Raw genomic sequence first — 21,228 nt, 5'->3', positions numbered from 1 at the left:
GCTACCTACTGCTTTGGGTATGTGTATGTGTGCTCACTGCTCGATATGTGTGTTCACTGCTTCAGATGGGTTAAATGTAGAGGAGAAATTTCACTGTGTGCTTAAGTCTGTGCTTGAGTGAATGTGTGACAAATAAACACTTCTTCTTCTTCTTCTTCTAATTCTTCTCTATGGTATATACTAGTATTTGTTTTAAATTGATCATCATATAGACTTATTAGCTTGTAAAATCTTATAAAATCTGTACATCTCAGGATCATGGTCTACTTTATCATCTTTGTCAATCTGTTGTGTATTCTTTTCTAAAATAAGGTGAGTAACTTTGATCTGTAGTATTTACTGGTGTAAGGATGTACTCCGGTCATGATTTGATTCGATTCGATTCCAGATACTGAAGCTTTACGATTTGAATCAGTTCAATTCTCAGAGAAAAGAAACTCTGACTGAAAAGACTCCCTTTTTTTCTGACTCATCAACATCACTAAACACAACTAAACCTAAATAAAGCTAAATAAAAAAAAATTGCCAGGAGCAAGGTAAACCAAATGTACTACCGGTGCACTGTATCCTAATATAAATAAATACGTTTATAAATTCTGCCAAAAATTAGATTGAATAAACAAAGCCTTTGACCTGGGGAAAATGATCGAATGAAACATAATGGGCTCATAATGAAATTCAGTTGCCCAAATATGGCAACTATCATGTTTCGCAAAAGTCATGTGACTAAACTACTTGGAGAAATACATTGTTTATATATTGATAGTATCTCATCTCATTATCTCTAGCCACTTTATCCTTCTACAGGGTTGCAGGCAAGCTGGAGCCCATCCCAGCTGACTACGGGCGAAAGGCGGGGTACACCCTGGACAAGTCGCCAGGTCATCACAGGGCTGACACATAGACACAGACAACCATTCACACTCACATTCACACCTACGGTCAATTTAGAGTCACCAGTTAACCTAACCTGCATGTCTTTGGACTGTGGGGGAAACCGGAGCACCCGGAGGAAACCCATGCGGACACGGGGAGAACATGCAAACTCCACACAGAAAGGCCCTCGCCGGCCCCGGGGCTCGAACCCAGGACCTTCTTGCTGTGAGGCGACAGCGCTAACCACTACACCACCGTATTGATAGTATCACTACTATAAAGTCACATTGTTTTATATAACCACTGCTATAAAGTCTCACTGTGTGTATACATAGTAATTACATCATTCCTATAAAGCCATGTTCTCTTTATATGCATTATAACTTTGCTATATCAACATGTAGCATGTCTAATCATGACATCATCAGATTTTATCTGCTTATGTTGCATTTTACTGCTTATGAACCAATTACAGGTGAAAGTGAGGGAATGACGGGACAAAGAGTGCCTTGTCATAGGGAAGAATATGGAAGGTATGGCGGGGGGTGGGGGGGAAGAGGAGGGATATTTCTCTCACAGTGATGTCAGACAGGCATGATTTAGATGGACAAGTGCATTCAGTTTAAAGATGAATAAAGTGTATTGATTTTCTAATAAATTGCTAAATGCTGGAGACATCTTAAGCTCAGCTTTGACAGAACCTGGGCTCTTCCTCAAGGACAGCACTTTATGGCAGATTAAAGACACACACAGGCGTGCACACACACACGCACACACACACAGCTGATGCGAATATGAAATGCCCACACAGCTCTTACCTGAATGCTTATCTCCCTTTGAACGTCAATTTTACTTAAATCACTTGTCTCTGAATCAGCTTAATGGAGCCGAGGCAAACATGGAGAAGAAAGACAGTAGTTTGTGGCGCTCTGAGGAGAGTGGATAAGGGAAAGAGAGACATGTCGAAAACAAGAGATAAATGAGTAGAAAAGATAAAACGAAAACAAAAAAACAGCTCTTACGATGTGCTATTGTTACGGAAATCAGCACGAAGTGAAACATTGTATGGCTGCATCAGTGGAGCTGGATTGGCAACGTACTGGTGCAGAGTTCTAAATGAAATTTATTAACAAAATTAATGTCAGCACTTTAGTGAGTCACATGGTGTCACTCTCTCGTTCCGATGCTGCTTCATGGAAGCCATCAGAGGTTAATGCATTTTTTCACACTAATATCCGTGCAGTGTGGAATATACGGCAGTTGATTACAATAATTAAAAGTGCTGGAATGGAAGGCTATTGAAGAAAATACATAGTTCTTCAACCCTTCAAACTTTAAGGATCCATCAGCAAGTCCTGATCCTCACTCTCATCACTACACACTTTCCTGATTAGGTTCACCATCATGACTGAATCATAAAAAGTAGTTTTATTATGAATGTCAGCCCTACGATGATCTGGCGACTTGTCCAGGGTGTACCCCACCTCTCACCCATAGTCAGCTGGGATAGGTTCCAGCTTGCCTGCGACCCTGTAGAACAGGATAAGTGGCTACAGATAATGGATGGGTGGATGTTTGTACCTGTTACAAATTGATTCCTGGAAAAACAGTGGATCCTGATGTGACAGTACCCATTTAAACAACTGTATTTATGACACAGTGTTCTAATTTTAATAGATAGATAGATAGATAGATAGATAGATAGATAGATAGATAGATAGATAGATAGATAGATAGATAGAAAAATAAATAAATAGATAGCACGGTGGTGTAGTGGTTAGCACTGTGGCCTCACAGCAAGAAAGTTCTGGATTCGAGCCCAGTGGCCAATGGGGGCCTTTCTGTGTGGAGTTTGCATGTTCTTCCTGTGTCTGCGTGGGTTTCCTCCGGATGCTCCGTTTTCCCCCATAGTTCAAAGACATGCAGGTTAGGTTAATCGGTGGCTCTAAATTGACCGTAGGTGTGAATGTGAGTGTGAATGGTTGTTTGTCTCTATGTGTCAGCCCTGCGATTATCTGGCGACTTGTCCAGGGTGTACCCCGCCTCTCGCCCATAGTCAGCTGGGATAGGCTCCAGCTTGCCTGTGACCCTGCACAGGATAAGTGGTTATGGATGGATGGATGGATGGATGGATGGATGGATGGGGAGATTATGTGTTCAATAGAGAAGGGACTCAAAAGTCATCCCCTGTGGGAAACCAAAATCTAGCTTGTTTATTTAGACATCAGAGGGCACAATAACCTACAATAGCGTGAATGCACATGACTTCATCGCTAACACAGAAGTAACATAGCTCTAATGAATAACAGCTCTTCTGTTTCTGGGTGAGAGTACGCTGTGTGTGTTTTGGCTGCCACTTCTTGCCAGAGATTTTTCTTTTCTTTTCTTTTGTTTCTGTGTTTGTATGGTTTGATGTTTGTTCTTTGTTTGAATGTTCTGTTTGCCGGTTGTGGTATAGCTCCAAACCCAGTTTTGGGTGTGTTTCCTCAGGCCATGGTCCACCATGCGTGTTCTGCTTGCTATGGACTGTAGTGAGCTCATTGTTCTCTCTGACATCAGGGTTATCCAGCGCTCTGTGCGGCGGTGCTTCTGTGCTTGCTTTCTGAATCCATGGTGTGGTGTTCCAAGTTCTGTTGCCCGGTAGTGTCGGGGCGGCTGTGCAGGCGGTGTGGGATTTACCCTTGTATGCCTTTTGGTGGGACTGTGGCCAGCTATGCCAGTGCAGTTATATCCTGGTGGATGGATATATTTGTAATTGTAAAGTGACCTTGGGTGTGAGAAAGGTGCTATATAAGTTTAACTTAATAATAATAATAATAATTATTATTATTATTATTATTATTGTTATTATTATTATTATTAACCACACACAGATCTAAAATGGGAAAGTAAACATTTTTATGAAAGTTCATAAAGAAAAGGCAGATTTGTTATTAACTGTTTTGCATTTTTAATAAAAGGAATATTTAGTTAATAGGCTATTATATTTCACTCCAGCCTTTACAAATGTGGGTGGATAATGATTGTTGATTATTAAGAAAATGAAACAAAAAGGGTTTTTGCAATTAAACAAAAGGAATATTTAAGTTGATTAAGAATAGGAAACTTAATTTTGCATATTTTTGGTAATAAAAGTTTCTGCATTTAATTTTTTTTTCAAAAATATCGTGAATCAGATCTAGAATCATGAATTGTGTGAATCATTACATGTCTATGAACCACTTATCTAGCTATGAGGATACTTCAAAATGTTCTCAGCCTCACCCGGAAACAAGGGGTGTAACTCCCATTCTGGGGCATAACTGTATACTAGAAAGCCTTATCGTATATCACTGTCCACAAAAACTCAAATGGAAGAAGCAATCACAGAATAAAAGGAGACAGTGCGCCCATCCACACAACACAGGTGGCAGGGGCAGAAGCAGCCAAATGTGGCTTTGAACTGTTGCCCCATGCACTTTACTCACCCAACCTGACACCGTCTGACTTCTATCTGTTTCCCAAACTGAAATCCCACTTGCATGGTCACCATTTTGAGAGTGATGAAGTCTTCCATGCTGTTGAGGAGTATCTGGAGGCTCAAGACATGACCTTCTTCCGTGAAGGGATAGTGAAACATGAACATCAGTGGACCAAGTGCATTGAAGTTAAAGGAGACTATATTGAAAAATAATGCAAGAACAGTCTTTCTACTGTGATGTTTTCTGGGTGAGGCTGAGAACTTTTTGAAGTACCCTCGTAACCAGCCGACAAATGCAATAAGATATTTAAAGGAAAGCAACACAGTGAAACATATGTAGTAGTATATATCCAGCTATTATCTGTAACTGCTTATCCTATACAGGGTCGCAGGCAAGCTGGAGCCTATCCCAGCCGACTATGGGCGAGAGGCAGGGTACACCCTGGACAAGTCACCAGGCCATCGCAGGGCTGACATATAGACACACAAACAACCATTCACACCTACGGTCAATTTAGAGCCACCAAATAACCTAACCTGCATGCCTTTGGACTGTGGGGGAAACCGGATCACCCGGAGGAAATCCATGCAGACACGGGGAGAACGTACAAACTCCACACAAAAAAGCCCTCGTCGGCCACTGGGCTCGAACCCAGGACTTTCTTACTGTGAGGCAACAGTGCTAACCACTACATCACCGTGCTGCCTACGTAGTATATAATTATATTGAAATGTTTATGATGTGCATGGCATTGCTAGAGTACTAATTTACTGGATGTACAGTGTATTTGTTACTCCCAAGAGGAAATCACATTTCTCTGGCACTCTTTCTCTTACACTCTTACTGCAGAGGATTTTGCCAGCACAGTTAAAGTGGCATTTAATAGAAGAAACATTTGATCGGATAATGGTCAGGTTTCATGCTGTCAGCTCCTAAAAACAAAGGAGAAGCAGAGTTTCTGTTTTGTTTTGTTTTTCTTTATCTCACCATTTTCTAGCAATGTTTGCTGTCAAATTTATGGAAAATCCAATATACTGTAGAAGCAGTTTTTACCCCGTGGTCTAGAAATACCGGGTTGGTGTCCAGCAGGGGATAACTGTGTCTCATGGGGAAGAAGGGCTCTTTAGTTTTGGCTGACAATCTTCCTGGAGATGCTGTCTCGAAAAAAAATACTTTGGTTCCCCCAGTGTTCCGGTGGCATGGCATTGGGAGTGGTCCAGCTGCCACTGTGGAGGGGACTCCACAGGGACCATTTAGCCTTATGAAAAGATGAAATAGACACAACCAACAGCTCTCGGGTTCAAGCCCCTAACTTATCCAGAAGCAGTGGAGACAGCAGACACTGAGTCAGAGTTTCAGAAAGTAATGCAGCTATACAGTACTTTGTAGTTGACATAGTTATGGCAGAGACTCAGCTCAGCTAGTTAGCATCTCATGTACGGTGGTGCTTGAAAGTTTCCGAACCCTTAAGAATTTTCTATATTTCTGCATAAATATGAGCTAAAACATCATCACACAAGTCCTAAAAGTAGATAAAGAGAACCCAGTTAAACAAATGAGACAAAAATATTATACTTGGTCATTTATTTATTGAGGAAAATGATCCAATATTACATATCTGTGAGTGGCAAAAGTATGTGAACCTTTGCTTTCAGTATCTGGTGTGACCCCCTTGTGTAGCAATACCTGCAACTAAACATTTCCAGTAACTGTTGATCAGTCCTGCACACCAGCTTGGAGGAATTTTAGCCCATTCCTCCATACAGAACAGCTTCAACTCTGGGATGTTGGTGGGTTTCCTCATATGAACTGCTCACTTCAGGTCCTTCCACAACATTTTGATTGGATTAAGGTCAGGACTTTGACTTGGCCATTCCAAAACATTAACATTATTCTTCTTTAACCATTCTTTGGTAGAACGACTTGTGTGCTTAGGGTCGTTGTCTTACTGCATGACCCACCTTCTCTTGAGATTCAGTTCATGGACAGATGTCCTGACATTTTCCTTTAGAATTTGCTGGTATAATTCAGAATTCATTGTTCCATCAATGATGGCAAGCTGTCCTGGCCCAGATGCAGCAAAACAGGCCTAAACCATGATACTACCACCACCATGTTTCACAGATGGGATAAGGTTCTTATGCTGGAATGCAGTGTTTTCCTTTCTCCAAACATAACTCTTCTCATTTAAACCAAAAAGTTCTATTTTGGTCTCATTCATCCACAAAACATTTTCCAATAGCTTTCTGGCTTGCCCACATGATCTTTAGCAAACTGCAAACAAGCAACAATGTTCTTTTTGGAGAGCAGTGGCTTTCTCCTTGCAACCCTGCCATGCACACCATTGTTGTTCAGTGTTCTCCTGATGGTGGACTCATGAACATTAACATTAGCCAATGTGAGAGAGGCCTTCAGTTGCTTAGAAGTTACCCTGAAGTCCTTTGTGACCTTGCCGACTATTACACACCTTGCTCTTGGAGTGACCTTTGTTGGTTGACCACTCCTGGGGAGGGTAACAATGGTCTTGAATTTCCTCCATTTGTACACAATTTGTCTGACTGTGGATTGGTGGAGTCCAAACTCTTTAGAGGTGGTTTTGTAACCTTTTCCAGCCTGATGAGCATCAACAACGCTTTTTCTGAGGTCCTCAGAAATCTCCTTTGTCCATGCCATGATACACTTCCACAAACATGTGTTGTGAAGATCAGACTTTGATAGATCCCTGTTCTTTAAATAAAACAGGGTGCCCACTCACACCTGATTGTCATCCCACTGATTGAAAACACCTGACTCTAATTTCATCTTCAAATTAACTGCTAATCCTAGAGGTTCACATACTTTTGCCACTCACATATATGCAATATTGGATCATTTTCCTCAATAAATAAATGACCAAGTATAATATTTTTGTCTCATTTGTTTAACTGGGTTCTCTTTATCTACTTTTAGGACTTGTGTGAAAATCTGATGATGTTTTAGGTCCTATTTATGCAGAAATATAGAAAATTCTAAAGGGTTCACAAACTGTCAAGCACCACTGTATGATATGACAAATGTGATGGTGTTGATGGTAGTATTAGCGTGAAGGTTGAAGCTTTGAAAACTGATTTGTTTGAGCAGAGTATAAAGATGAAGAAGAGGTGAGAGAGCTAGACACACTAAAAGACTAAAGTACTGCCGCACCACTGTCTTTAGGTAGAGATGAAGCAAAGCCAAAACCCATAAAATACATAAATCTTGGATGCTAATTACAAAGATTAATATGCAAGTCATTCAGGGTGAATATCACCAATTAAAGCGAAAATGTGTAATTATGTAATAAGACAATACAACAATAGCAGAAACTCAAATTTATTGCCTCATTAATGCCAGACATCCATCACTAGTTAGTTCCTGCTCGTTATTATACCTGGTTTTTTTCCTGCGATAAAGAAAGTCCATAGATCTTGTTGATGTGTTTCTTTGTCATTTCTGCACGAAATATTCTCAATTACCAAAGACAAATGTTCATTTTCCCAGAACCACCTTATGAGTATGCACATTCTTTGCCCTGATTATCGGCAGCTTTACACAAAGTACACTTGATATAATATGATTTGGTGTGTAATGATAATGGATGGAATTAAAATACAGATTGCAGACATACTTATTTAAATGTGATCTATATTTTAATTCCATCCATTATCATTACAGACCAAATCATATTATATCAAGTGTACTTCATGTAAAGATGCTGATGAACAAAACGTCGACGCGCGTTGCTGAACCACCTGAGGACAAAATAAAAAGTACTCGAAAACAAAACTCTAAAAAATACAAAAAAAGCAACAAAATTTGGAATAAAAGTATTTGATGGTAAGAACATATCTTTTTTTCAAGAATTATTATTATAGCATTTTTCACAAATTGCTACCGACATTTCGACGGTTTATTTACATTCTAAGCATAAATGATTTTGTCAGACATTTTTTTGCAAAAAAATAAAAATGCTCTGTTTCTCAAAATCCAGTTAATGTGGATGGAATAAAACAGTTATTCCATTCAATCTCGTTGTACATGGCTTATAGCTGACTCGGTGCTACGTGCCTCATTGGCTATCACCTCATGTACGACTTGATTTTGTGGAATAACTAACTAACTAACTAACTAATAAATTAAAAAAAAAAAAAAAATATATATATATATATATATATATATATATATATATATATATATATATATATATATATATATATATATAGTGCCTAAGACTTATGCACAGTACTGTATATATTGAACTCTGTCCTTCTCTAACTAGTCTGCTGATGTTCTTCTCCAGCTGTCTGACTCGGGTCTGTACACCTGCTTGGCCACCAGCTCAAGTGGAGAGACATCATGGAGCGCCTTCTTAGACGTTAGAGGTTCTTATCTCAATTCAGCAGAAGCATTTTTCTAGAATACTCCATCATCCTGCCTTCTTACCCTTTACTTCTGCTGTCCTTCTTTTCCTGTTAGAGTCTGCCGAGCTTACGGACGCTGTATCCCACAATGCCACTGCTCTCCCGGGGCCACCTTCCAAGCCAGAGGTCACTGATGTCACCAAGAGCAGCGTGTCTCTGTCATGGCGTCCTGGAGCTGAGGATGCATCTCTCATATCTGCTTATGTCATAGAGGCCTTTGGGTATGTCTGCACTGGCTGAATCAGGTCCTGGTACTCTGTACCCAGTGCCCTTTACGCTCATGGCACAGATGTGGTCGGTTAGCCGGGCACCAGGGTTGCCCTCAGTGAGCGCCAGCGGTGATGGATTTAGTGGCTTATTTATGAGGAAAGCGCTGGGGCTGTGCCATGCTTGAGCATCAGTGCCCAGTGTGTGATTTGGCTCGTTGTGTTTAGTCAATACTCTGCTGCCGGAGGCTTGTGCGGTGGAGTGAAGTTTAATTGTAAGTGTTTCTAGGTCATGAAAAGAACTTAGTTTTGGGGAATGGAAGGTGATATTGCCTTCTAGTCAGAAACTCAGTTTATAGAGCAGTGAGTAGAAAATTTAACTCAATTCAACATTTTTTTAAAGGAATCGTTTAGCAGAAAATCAAATGTGCCCAGTTTCCACTTGGGATCAACCAAAGCATATTTAATATCTGGTGTTTCTTTCTTTAGCTTGCAAATGGACCAACAATGCTAATTTAATAATCGAAGTCTATTTGACCAAACTGGTTTGCACCAGTGGTGCTGCAGGTAGCATTGCTGTTTCCCAACTCCAGAGTTCCCGGTTCTGTCCTGACCTCGGGTTGCTGTCTGTGGAATTTTGTGTGTTGTCCCATGTTGGTTTCTTCTAGGTTCTCCAGTTTTGTCCAACCTCTTAAAACATGCTAATAGGTGGATCGGCAATTCCAAATTGCCTCTAGATATGAACAAGTGTGTGCATGGTGCCACATCCAGGTGTATTCCTGCCTCATGTTTAGTGTTCCTGGGATAGATTCCAGATACAGCCTGACCTTGACCAGTATAAAGTGGTTACTGAAGATGAATGAATGAATGAATGAATGAATGAACATGCACAAATCTAGGGTTATCTTCAAAATAATGTCCAAGCTATGTTAGCTTCTTGCATGTCTGTTGAGAAGTAACCTTGTGCAGAATGATACAGTACCACAATGAAACATGTGATCCTGCTTGTTCAAGATGGTGGCCCCTTTAATATTATAGAAAGTCATCAGGAGGACAGTTAGACTGGATGCTCTCGAGGAAAGTATACAGGCATGTATTCAGGGAACACTTAGGTGTATTTATATTACTCTATTACTTGTTTGCCTCATAGTTCTGGTGCACATCTTAAAGGCTTTATCTGTCACCCAAACATCAGGTTGGCACAGCATATCTGCATTAAGGAAAGTGTTAGACTACTTTCACAAGGACAAACACATTGATATATGTTGCTTGTTTGTATAAGGTGTGTTTAAGTGTGGTTTTGTCTCTTTTTTCCCTCTTTCTGGGTAGAGATCAGTGTCTTTTGTCCCATTTTTCATTACACTAAACATTTAACCCTTATTCCACAACACGAGCTGATAGCTATAAGCCATGTACGATGAGATTGAGTGGAATAACTGTTTTGTTCTATCCACATTCACTGGATTTTGAAAAACAGGGCATTTTTATTTTTTGCAAATTCGATAAAAACTTTATACAAAACGTCAGACAAAATCATTTCTGCTGAGAATGTAAACAAACTGGCACAATGACAGGAGCAATTTGTGAAAAATGCTATAATAATAATAATTCTTGAAAAATAAAAAAGATACATTCTAACCATCAAATACTTTTATTCCATCTTTTGTTGCTTTTTATTTTAAAATATTTTTGGGGGTTTTGTTTTCGAGTAGAGTTTTTATTTCATCCTCGGATGTTTCAGCAACACGCTCTGCCATTTTGTTGTTCTTCTTCTTCCTCTTTAGGTTTTTTTTTGGCGGTTGGCAAACCAACTTAAAGGTGCATTACTGCCATCAACTGGGCTGGAGTGTGGAACAGGTGATATTGGGGGGGGGGGGAACTATATTCTTTTAGCTATTTCTGTTTCTTTTAAAAAATACTTGATACCGTTATTTTGTTTTTCTCTACTCATGGTATATGAGCTGATAGCCTAGTAGTAGAGTAGCCAATCAGAGCACGCGCTTGCTCATATCCAGTGAATGGGGATATAATAAAATGTGATAGTTGAACATTAAAAGCATTTATTTTTAGGCAATTTACAGTAAACAGTACTGTATTCATAATATTTTTCAGTTTAACATTCTTTATTCATTCCTTCACCTTCAGTAATAATTTTTTCCTGGTCAGGCCCACAGTGGATCTGAATCTTAGCACATGAAGTCTAGGTGTGATGTGAGTACACAACCTGGATGGGACCCCGGTCATTGCAGGGCACCATGCACAGATGCATTCACATCTAGTGGTAATTGAGAGAACCCATTTCACCTAATTTGAAAGGTGGTAAGAAACCGGTGAACACGTGAAACTTGCAGGAAGGACATAGGAAGAAAATGTGGAACTCCATGCATCCAGTAGCCCAAGTTCAAATCCGATTGGACTCTGGTGATATGAGTTGACAATTGCAATGAGTCTCTTCTTTATCTTACTCAACATAAAGTCAGTGAATGACTTAAGCCCAACCCTAGGCTGTCTTTTATTGGCTACTTCATAGTTTCTGTATGTCAGCATAAAATCGGTCAGAAATGTTACCAAAAGACAGACTTTTACGCATCACCCTGTTTTTGATAGATACCGCCATGTCCTTGTGAACACAGCCCATTGCTAGCTGAAGCAGCCTTGACTGATTACATGAGATAATATTAAGCCAAAGAATCTTATTTTCACTACAAGGAAGCTTTTGGAAAATGATTTTTCCACAGTTGAGTTGCTACATCTATAGCTTAAACACATCTATAGCAAGCTGGTAGAAATAGGCATACTGCCCACAATAATATCAGCATAAAACCCCAGTGCGTCTGCCTGAGGCAGCCATGTGAGACACGTGTGTGCTGTTTTTTTTCCAAACAGTGAGTTTATTGCGTCTCGTCTCTGTTTGCAGCCAGCTGGTGAGTAACAGCTGGCAGACTGTAGCTGATCACGTGAAGGACACGCAGTACACCGTCAGAGAGCTCCGACCAAACACTGTCTACGTCTTCATCATCAGAGCGGTGAACGCGCAGGGGGTGGGAGACCCGAGTGCCATGTCCGAGCCTGTCCGCACCCAGGGTAACATACACTCTACCCATTCTACCCATCTGGCATGGGGTGTACATATGATTTAATTCCATTATTTTTAACAAACGCAGGTTATAATGCTGTAGTGTATTCATTTGGTTTTCTAATAAATTTGCTGTTTCACAGTTACTCTATAATGTGTATTTCATTTTTGAACATATATATGGAATAGTCAGTATTTTCTACTCATTAGTATATATTTTGTGTGCGTTTGCACCAGACATCAGTCCAGCTGTGCAGGGTGTCGATCATCGTCAAGTCCAGAAGGAGCTAGGTGATGTCATTGTCACCATGCACAACCCCACAGTGCTCAGCTCCACCTCTGTGCGGGTGACGTGGGCGGTGAGTTTATATTCAGCCTTATACAGTACCAAAAAGGCATTTTAAAATAAACAATGGAATACTGGGTTTTCCATAATGGGTACCAGTACTGGCTACCCAGTAAAATTTATACTGGGTTGTAATGTGGCCCATTATCCTGAAGGACAATTTCTAAGAGTGTAATGAAATCGGAACAGCCTGACATCTCATCTTTGACGCTAAGCTCAACTTTTTTTTCTTTTTTTTAACTATTGCATCACTTCCTGCTATGTTTCTGCTTGCACCATGATCATAAAATTTATGTGCATGGGCTACAATTAGGAACAGTTTACCTTCACAGAACTGACATGTACTGTATGGTATGATAAATTGATCAGTTAGTGTAGATACAAGGTAGGTCTGAACCCAACATTCACTATATAGATACTAATAATACACTTCTTTATTCACTCATCTGGCCAACAGGTGATGAGCTTATGCCATCGTGTATTGTCCATCGTCCATCCGGCATTGTCCACATTTCACGAAAATTGCTTCTTCTCTCTCAGTTCTTCACTGATTTTTATTCTTTTTGGCAGGAAGGTAATTCTGCCTGGAGTGCATATGGCTTCTACCCAAATTTGCATAACCACAATTAATAATGAAGATATGGAGTAATTAAGCCCTAATGAGCAGTTAAGAAGAAGAAACCTTTATTTGTCACATGCACACTTCAGGGCGGCATGGTGGTGTAGTGGTTAGCGCTGTCGCCTCACAGCAAGAAGGTCCGGGTTCGAGCTCTGTGGCCAGCGAGGGCCTTTCTGTGTGGAGTTTGCATGTTCTCCCTGTGTCCGCGTGGGTTTCCTCCGGGTGCTCCGGTTTCCCCCACAGTCCAAAGACATGCAGGTTAGGTTAACTGGTGACTCTAAATTGACCGTAGGTGTGAATGTGAGTGTGAATGGGTGTCTGTGACAGCCCTGTGATGACCTGGCGACTTGTCCAGGGTGTACCCCGCCTTTCGCCCGTAGTCAGCTGGGATAGACTCCAGCTTGCCTGCGACCCTGTAGAACAGGATAAAGCGGCTAGAGATAATGAGATGAGATGCAAACTTCAAGCACAGTGAAATTTATCCTCTGCATTTAACCCATCTGAAGTAGTGAACACACACACCCAGAGCAGTGGGCAGCCACACCAGAGCGCCCAGGGAGCAGTCAGGTACCTTGCTCAAGGGCACCTCAGCCCAAGGCCACCCCACGTCAACCTAACTGCATGTCTTTAGATTGTGGGGGAAACTGGAGCACCCAGAGGAAACCCACACAGACACTTTGAGAACGTGCAAACTCCACACAGAAAGGCCCTCGCCAGCCGCTGGGTTCAAACCTGGAACCTTCTTGCTGTGAGGCAACCATGCTAACCACTACACCACCGTGCCGCCCATGGTGCCGTTTCTACACAAATCGCTTCTTCTCCCTCAATTCTTCACCGATTGTGATTCTTTCTGGCATGAAGGTAGGGCTACCTAGGGTGCATATAACTTCTACCCAGATTTGCTTAATTGCAATTATTAATGAAGTTATGGACTAATTAATCCTTAATGAGCAGTTCAATAAAAATCGCTTCTTCTTGGTCAATTCCTCACCGTTTTGGATTCTTTCTGGCAAATAGTATTCCTAGGGTCTATATAGCTTCTATATATAGCTTATATATAGTTTGTATATAGTGTATATAGCTTGCAACATTTACTGTGCAAGGTAGCCCACTTTAGATCATTCCTTCTGGACTAGACAGGGCTGGAGTTAACTACGCCGTCACTGATGGTCTCATTTGTAGGTATATGGGTCTGTCTCAGAAACTGGGTACTGTGGGGGTACCCCACTAAATATACTCACAGTCAGTAAACTATATGGTTTTGAATGGTGATGTTGGTTTTAATTTGAAATAAAATGATGAAAGAAATAATACAGGTAAAACTAAATCTTTGATGTGAATACTCTATTCAGAATTTGGCAAAAATTCTGCAAATTTGTTGAAAAATGGTGGCTTGATCTGGGACATGATAAATGGTTGACTACATCGCATTCCCTTAAAAAGGTTGTAGTCCACTGAAAAGTCTACAGTTATCACCTAATTGTATTTTAAGTTGTAACTTTATACACCTAAGGATTGGTGCGCTCACAGAATAATCGTAACCGTAATAAAACATCATGCAAAATATTTGATCACCGTTGTAACTCCATTTTCCGCAGACCCAAAACCAATACGATTGTGTGTTTTGATCTAAACGGAAAGCCTCAGGGTTGAGGTCAATACCTCACCAAAAGTAGTAACTTAAAATCACTACGCCATATAAAAATTTAGTTATAAATCTGTGATTTTCTTTTTTAAAACGAAAGCTGAAAGTTAGGTATAAAATATGTTTCTTACAGAACATGTTACGATGGTAGCTGGTCTTGTATGAATTTCTGAGTTATAAAATGAGTTGTGGTGTATTTTTTACCGTAGCGTGTTATTTGTGTGCGGGGAAGGACACACATTAACAATTTGCATGTGTAGAATGGAATTTTCCACTCCAACAGTTAGAAGTTGATCGTGCTTCCATTTGCGGTCTTTCTGTTACACGAGTGATCTGTTCGGACGTTATCACCGAAAAGGTGAGTTTTGACAGTTTTAGTCTTGCAGTATAAGGCAATAGAATATTTCTTTTTCATCTTACTTTTATATTTCGTAGTGTTTGCATATTTTTGGCCAGTATTTTGCAACCGTGGCCAATTTAGATAGACCTTTTGATAGAATCTACGGCCAGTCATTTTGCCCCGCCCCTGCCTCGCGCTACATCCGGTGCGGTAGTGATGTCCCGTTGCTCGTGCGCCGCAGCAGAGACCCGCGCGACCCTCAGCTGGTACAGTCGCTGTTCTTTTACCACCGCAGTTATTCTCATCTTTCCGGTGCGTTCTTGATTTTTCCATTGTGTCCTATTTTGCCATATCCAATACCCAAAATGTATCATATTATTCATATTTAAGTGAATAATCAATTCAGTCATCATAACTTAACTTGGCATTTTTAACCCAAGCAATCAAAAAGAGGAAATTTATTCAGTATTTTCACTCATCTGTGAAGGAGGGGCTTTAATTCTTCATGATGTAGTTATTTTATATGTAAATCAATTTTACAAAAGCATTTGAATTGTAATCAAAAAAAATTTCCACAGTGGAGGCCAGATAAAGCAAGATACTATCTTTATTCTTATTAAACATGACAAAAGAAACATTGAGTGTTAGGTAAATGCAAAAAAAAAATAGTAAAATTAGAAAATTTATTTTTTTGACCATAATGTCCCAAATGAGAGACCAGTTTCTGAGACGGACCCATATACCAGGTAGGCATGCTTATCTCTTGCTGTAAATATCATGCAGTCATATCAGAGATGTATACTATGAAACCAAAAATTTCTGACCATCACACCCATATGTGGTTCTTCCCAAAACTGTTGCCACAAAGTTGGAAGCCAAAACCTGTTCCAGCATGACAGTGCCCCTGTGCACAAAGCGAGCTCTGCGAAGTCGTGGTTTGCCAAAGTTGGAGTGGATGAGCTTGAGTGGCCTGTACAGAGTCCTGACCTCAACCCCACTGAATACCTTTGGGATGAACTGGACTGCTGACTACACCACAGGCCTCCTCACCCAACATCAGTGCATCAGAGCCTGACCTCACTACCCATATGATCTTGTGGCTGAATGAACACAAACCCTCACAGCCACACTCCAAAATCTAGTGGAAAGACTTCCCAGAAGAGTTAAGGTTATTATAATAGCGCGGGGTGGGGGTGGGGGGTGTAAATCTGGAATGGGATGTTCAACAAGCACGTATTGGTGTGATGGTCAGGTGTCCATATACTTTTGGCCACAAAGCATATGCAGATTCATTTATAACAACCATTATTTACTGTATTTGGCATTAATAAACCATATACATCAGCTTTATCAAACCATCATTAATGTTAACAAGGTAACAAAGTTAGCATGTGTGGTAAATGAGGTTTGTTTCAGTGCTAAAGAAATACACATGTATTACCGAATGTTTATTCACTAAGTCTTTGCTTGAATCCCAGCTCAGCCAAGGGAGCAAAATTGGCTGTTCTTTGAGTGGAAGGGATGGTATTCCTCTCTCTCTTCCCTATCCATCACAGCAGCACTAGTGAATTGTGGGTGTCTGAGCGCTCATGTACTGTATGTGGAAGAGGGCAGATAGCACATCCCTCTGAGTATGTTACGATTTCCTTGGCTAAAGCATAAGCATCATTTTGAAAAGATGTCTGGCTTCAGATGTCTCAGTGGGAACTGATATTCTTACGTAAATTAAATGTTGTAATTGCTATCGGCGGGACAGTGGTGTAGTGGTTAGCGCTGTCGCCTCACAGCAAGAAGGTTCTGGGTTCGAGCCCAGCAGCCAGCAGGGGGCCTTTCTGTGTGGAGTTTGTATGGTCTGCGGGTTTCCTCTGGGTGCTCCAGTTTCTCCCAAAGACATGCAGGTTAGGCTAATTGGTGGCTTTAAATTATCCGTGAGTGTGAATGGTTGAGAGAAGAAAACCTCTATAATAATCCGGTGGAAAGCAATGGAAAACCACTACTGTAATGTTCCCTAGACACTTTAATGGCTGAAGCTGTCAGAGCGGCCACGTCACTGTAGTGATATGCCAAAATGGATGGATGGAATTGCTATCAGTTCATCATTGGTTATTTGCCAGAATGATATGACTTGTACCAAAAGTAGGCTTCAAAATAAAATCGAAGCCGTTCTGTGTGAAAGTTTTTCACATGCACTTTTCTGGGTTTGTGCTCAGTTGGCGGTTTGAGGAAAAAAAAAAAGTAAAACCAGGTGCATAGAGAGTGCAGGGACAGCTGGTGTTTCACTAATCCCAGACCATTTAGGGTGATGTTTGAATTTGGACAAGTGGTTTTCTGGATAACAAATAGATGACTGTTAGCTCTGCAAGCTGAACCCCTGCTTTCTGGAAGCTGCATGCGGTCAGCTTTTTATCTGCTGCACACTCTGCTTTTGCTTGGCAAAGTGTTCGAACTGCCTTCTCTCTCACACACACACACACACACACACACACACACACACACACACACACTCTCTATCCTTGTAAGGACCTTCCATTGACATTTTTTTAATTCAGCTAATTAATCTGATGTCTAATTCTAACCCCATCCTTAACCTCAGTAACCAAAAGGAAACATTTTGGTCTCACGTTTTCCTTTTGTGGACAAGCCAAATGTCCCGACAAGGTCAAAGCCAAAAAGCTGTCAGATACTCCTATTGTTGTGAGGATATTTGGTCCCCACTAAGGTATAAAAATCTGCTGACACAAACACCATATGTTACTGTGCTATATTGGCTAAATGGTGATTTAATACTGTTACAGGGTTTTGCTTATTTATCTGCCGGGTGATTGATGAATGCCATTATTGGAACTTGCTGCTAAAATGACACAATTACAAACGTAAACAGGAACACAAATGATGTGGCAGTTATATCTCAGTCCATACAAGCAAGGCGTTATTGAGCAGGGGTGGAAATCTCACCATTCGATTCGACACGAGTATTAAACATTTCTTTATGCCTCCTGGTGCATCTTGATTTTTCAATTCCATAGCCTACATTATAATCCCCCCCCCCGGATGACTACTTGGTTGTTTGAAAAAGAAAATCTTATTCATTCCTGAAGATGATGCATCTAAGAACTGATTGATTTTCCTGTCCCCTGATACTCGTTTAAAATAAAGTCATTATGCATTTTTACTCCAGCGCAAAAAAAAAAAAAATGCAGCACAAACTTTCCTGAGCTGTTCTAGCTCCTTGCTAGCGTGCCATGAATGACTAGAACATTATTTAGAAGCATTTGTCACTTAGAATGTTTACAAACCATCAAATCCGTCACCAGTACATTAAGCAGCTAATGATCAAGACAGCTGAAAGTCGACGCATGAAAAGTTTCAGCCTTGCTAATGGCGTATTCCTCATTTAGTCTTACATAACGCACCCTAAAAATTACACTGTTTACTTTTTTATTGCTTTTCCTGATCATCTTCCTCCTTCTTCTTGGCACTTGGAGGCAAACCCTGTTTTACTGCCCTCCACCTAAAGGGCAGATCACGGCTTGCCGTTCTTTATTAGGAAGGGTGTCTGCACTAAGTGAGGAGGCTTTTAGATCTCGGACACATTTCAGTAATGAAATACCCACACACTCATGTATGCGCACACACACGGATACATATATAGTTACATGTGGGGGATGAACATACAGTACCATGCTGATTTATTTGACCTGAGCTGACGGTAAACAGCTACTTTATTTCAGCTGTAAAAGCCTGTGCTTGCTTCTACCCCTGTTAACAAGCCATTATGGTGAGTTATGTCCCCTCCCTTAACGGAATGAATTTCACCTCACCTCTCCGTAGTCACGTGGGTTTTTGTGATGCGACCATCTCATTGTGTTTAATGCACTGGCTTTAGGGAGGTTTGACAGAGCTACTGCAGTTCATTTGTCATGATTGCCTTTACGGCTCCCCTCCCACCATCTCGTTATCTGAAAACAATCAGCGGGAGTGTGAGTGTGAGTATGGAGGTTACTAATCCTGGCGCACCCCAGACAGCTGTGCTTTGGTAAAACATGGTACTCATACGCATTTGTTCTTTTCTCATTCCTTCTGTAGGTTGAAAAAGCTTCCCAATTCATCCAAGGTTACCGCGTTCTATACAGGCAAACTTCAGGCCTACCCTCTCCAGGAGCCTGGCAGACTCAGGACCTAAAGGCTCCATCGGAGCGGGACGTCACTTTACATGAACTCAAAAAGGGCGTGGTCTATGAGATAAAGGTTCGCCCTTTCTTCAACGAGTTCCAGGGAGCAGATAGCGAATCCATCACTGCACGCACGTTGGAAGAAGGTAAACATACTCCAGAAATGAGGAAATGTCTTTACACTGTGCATACATTTATAGCTGTGTGAATATTTCAGGGTTTTTACGCCTAATCTCTATCTGCCACTTTTGCATGAGTGTATGCGTGATAATCTCAGACAGTAATTTCAACATACTGTATATCTCTCTACTGAAAAAAGTCAAAGGTCAGTTGTATCTTCAGTCATTGTGTTTATGTGAAAGATTTATTTTTAAAAGAATGTCTCCATGAACTTTTCAGTCAAAGGTATTTGTGAATGACGCTATATGTAAGGAATAAATCATAATGGGACGTGTGGTTAAAGGACATTATTCCAGGACAGGGCAGTGTCAAGTGGATTGGTATGATGCAGAGTTACTATTGCCACCCTAGTGTTGATTATTTTCCAATAACAGCACATTGCAAATTGTTTTATTCCCTTTATACCACAGCAATTTGACCAATTTGCGACAATATCGAATACTGCATTATGCTTTCAGGTTGTCTGAAATTCATCAGAAATTCTTGTTAGTCCGCTATCTCAAGAACGAGTGGTTGAATATTTGTAGAATATTTATGAGATTATCATTGCAACCAGCAGATATACTCATGAGAATTTTGAATTGATCCGAACCGGGTCAAGACTCAAGAAATCAACAGCACTGTGGTATACTTTAAAAAATACCACATAAAAGAAAAAAAAAACGGAACTATTATTTCAGAGGTATTAATTTATGATTATAGGTTACCAACATAGAGCAATGGGTTTCAAAAAAGTCAAAGTCTTTCCTGTGCCAGGACCTGGTATTCCCAGGTAGGGTCCCATCGGAGTACTAACCAGGCCCTGAAGGCACATCGGGCAGTGTCAATCTCCGTTTCAGTAGCCCTCGACCTCTCGCCTGTTACATAGCTAGGGTTAAAGTGGGGGGCTAGTCCTCTGGTAACTGCAAGAGTTTGTCTCCCTACTCACATCTTTAGTGAAGCGTGCCTCACCAGATGGCAGTAGGTACCATTTTTATGATGGTCTTTGGTATGCCCCGATTACAAGTAAAACTCATGATCTCCCAGTTGAGAGGTGGACGCTATGGGTTTAATTGCACATAATTACTACAAAACTTCTATTTTTACAGTTTAATCTAAATATTTGAAGAGTTCAAGTAGACAAGTCCTTTTTTGTTTTTTCTAAATATTTTTTGTCTGAGTTCCCTGATAGAACTATGCAGAGTTTCCCAAAAGCATCACAACACAAAGATCATCATTAAATGGTCGAGCGAGCAGCACATTGAACACTCTCTCTCCTAGCTAAGATGCTCTTAGCGTTAAGAAGCTTTTGGGAAACTTGGCACTGGCCATTTCATACAGGAGCAATCTGAATCGATATACAATAAGTAACTGTCATGATCTGAAAAATCTAACTTTATAAAAACAAAATTAAAAGGGAAGTTTTTGATTTCTTTTTTTCTGTTTTGTTTTTGTTTTCAAAACCAGGCAAATTCACTTTTTTTTTGAAAAACTGACAAATCCAAATTTAGTATATAATGTCAAAAATACATTGTGCCTACAAGAAATCCATCCATTATTTGTAGCCGCTTATCCTGTCCTGCAGGGTCGCAGGCAAGCTGGAGCCTATCCCAACTGACTATGGGCGAGAGGCGGGGTACACCCTGGACAAGTCGCCAGGTCATCGCAGGGCTGACACAGAGACACAGACAACCATTCACGCTCACGTTCATACCTACGGTCAATTTACAGCCACCAATTAGCCTAACCTGCATGTCTTTGGACTGTGGGGGAAACCGGAGAACCTGGAGGAAACCCACGTGGACACAGGGAGAGCATGCAAACTTCACACAGAAAAGCCCCTGTCAGCCACTGGGCTCGAACCCAGGACCTTCTCATCTCATCTCATC

The 21,228-nt window shown here is 40.7% G+C and overlaps 1 protein-coding gene across 1 annotated transcript in view; it reads left to right on the top strand.

Moving 5' to 3' along the window:
• The window catches only part of LOC132873228 (roundabout homolog 2-like), a gene marked incomplete at its 5' end in the record, with an annotated part of 299,632 nt that overhangs the window by 231,774 nt on the left and 46,630 nt on the right, over positions 1-21,228 (top strand). The window contains 5 exons of the mRNA XM_060908587.1: positions 8,656-8,737; positions 8,832-8,997; positions 11,900-12,066; positions 12,296-12,417; positions 19,095-19,326. Of these exons, the coding sequence (XP_060764570.1) occupies positions 8,656-8,737; positions 8,832-8,997; positions 11,900-12,066; positions 12,296-12,417; positions 19,095-19,326 (769 nt within the window). The remainder of the gene's footprint in view (positions 1-8,655; positions 8,738-8,831; positions 8,998-11,899; positions 12,067-12,295; positions 12,418-19,094; positions 19,327-21,228) is intronic.

The sequence above is a fragment of the Neoarius graeffei genome, chromosome 25, assembly GCF_027579695.1.
Source record: "Neoarius graeffei isolate fNeoGra1 chromosome 25, fNeoGra1.pri, whole genome shotgun sequence".
Classification (NCBI taxonomy): domain Eukaryota; kingdom Metazoa; phylum Chordata; class Actinopteri; order Siluriformes; family Ariidae; genus Neoarius; species Neoarius graeffei.
This window is presented reverse-complemented; position numbering and strand designations above follow the sequence as displayed.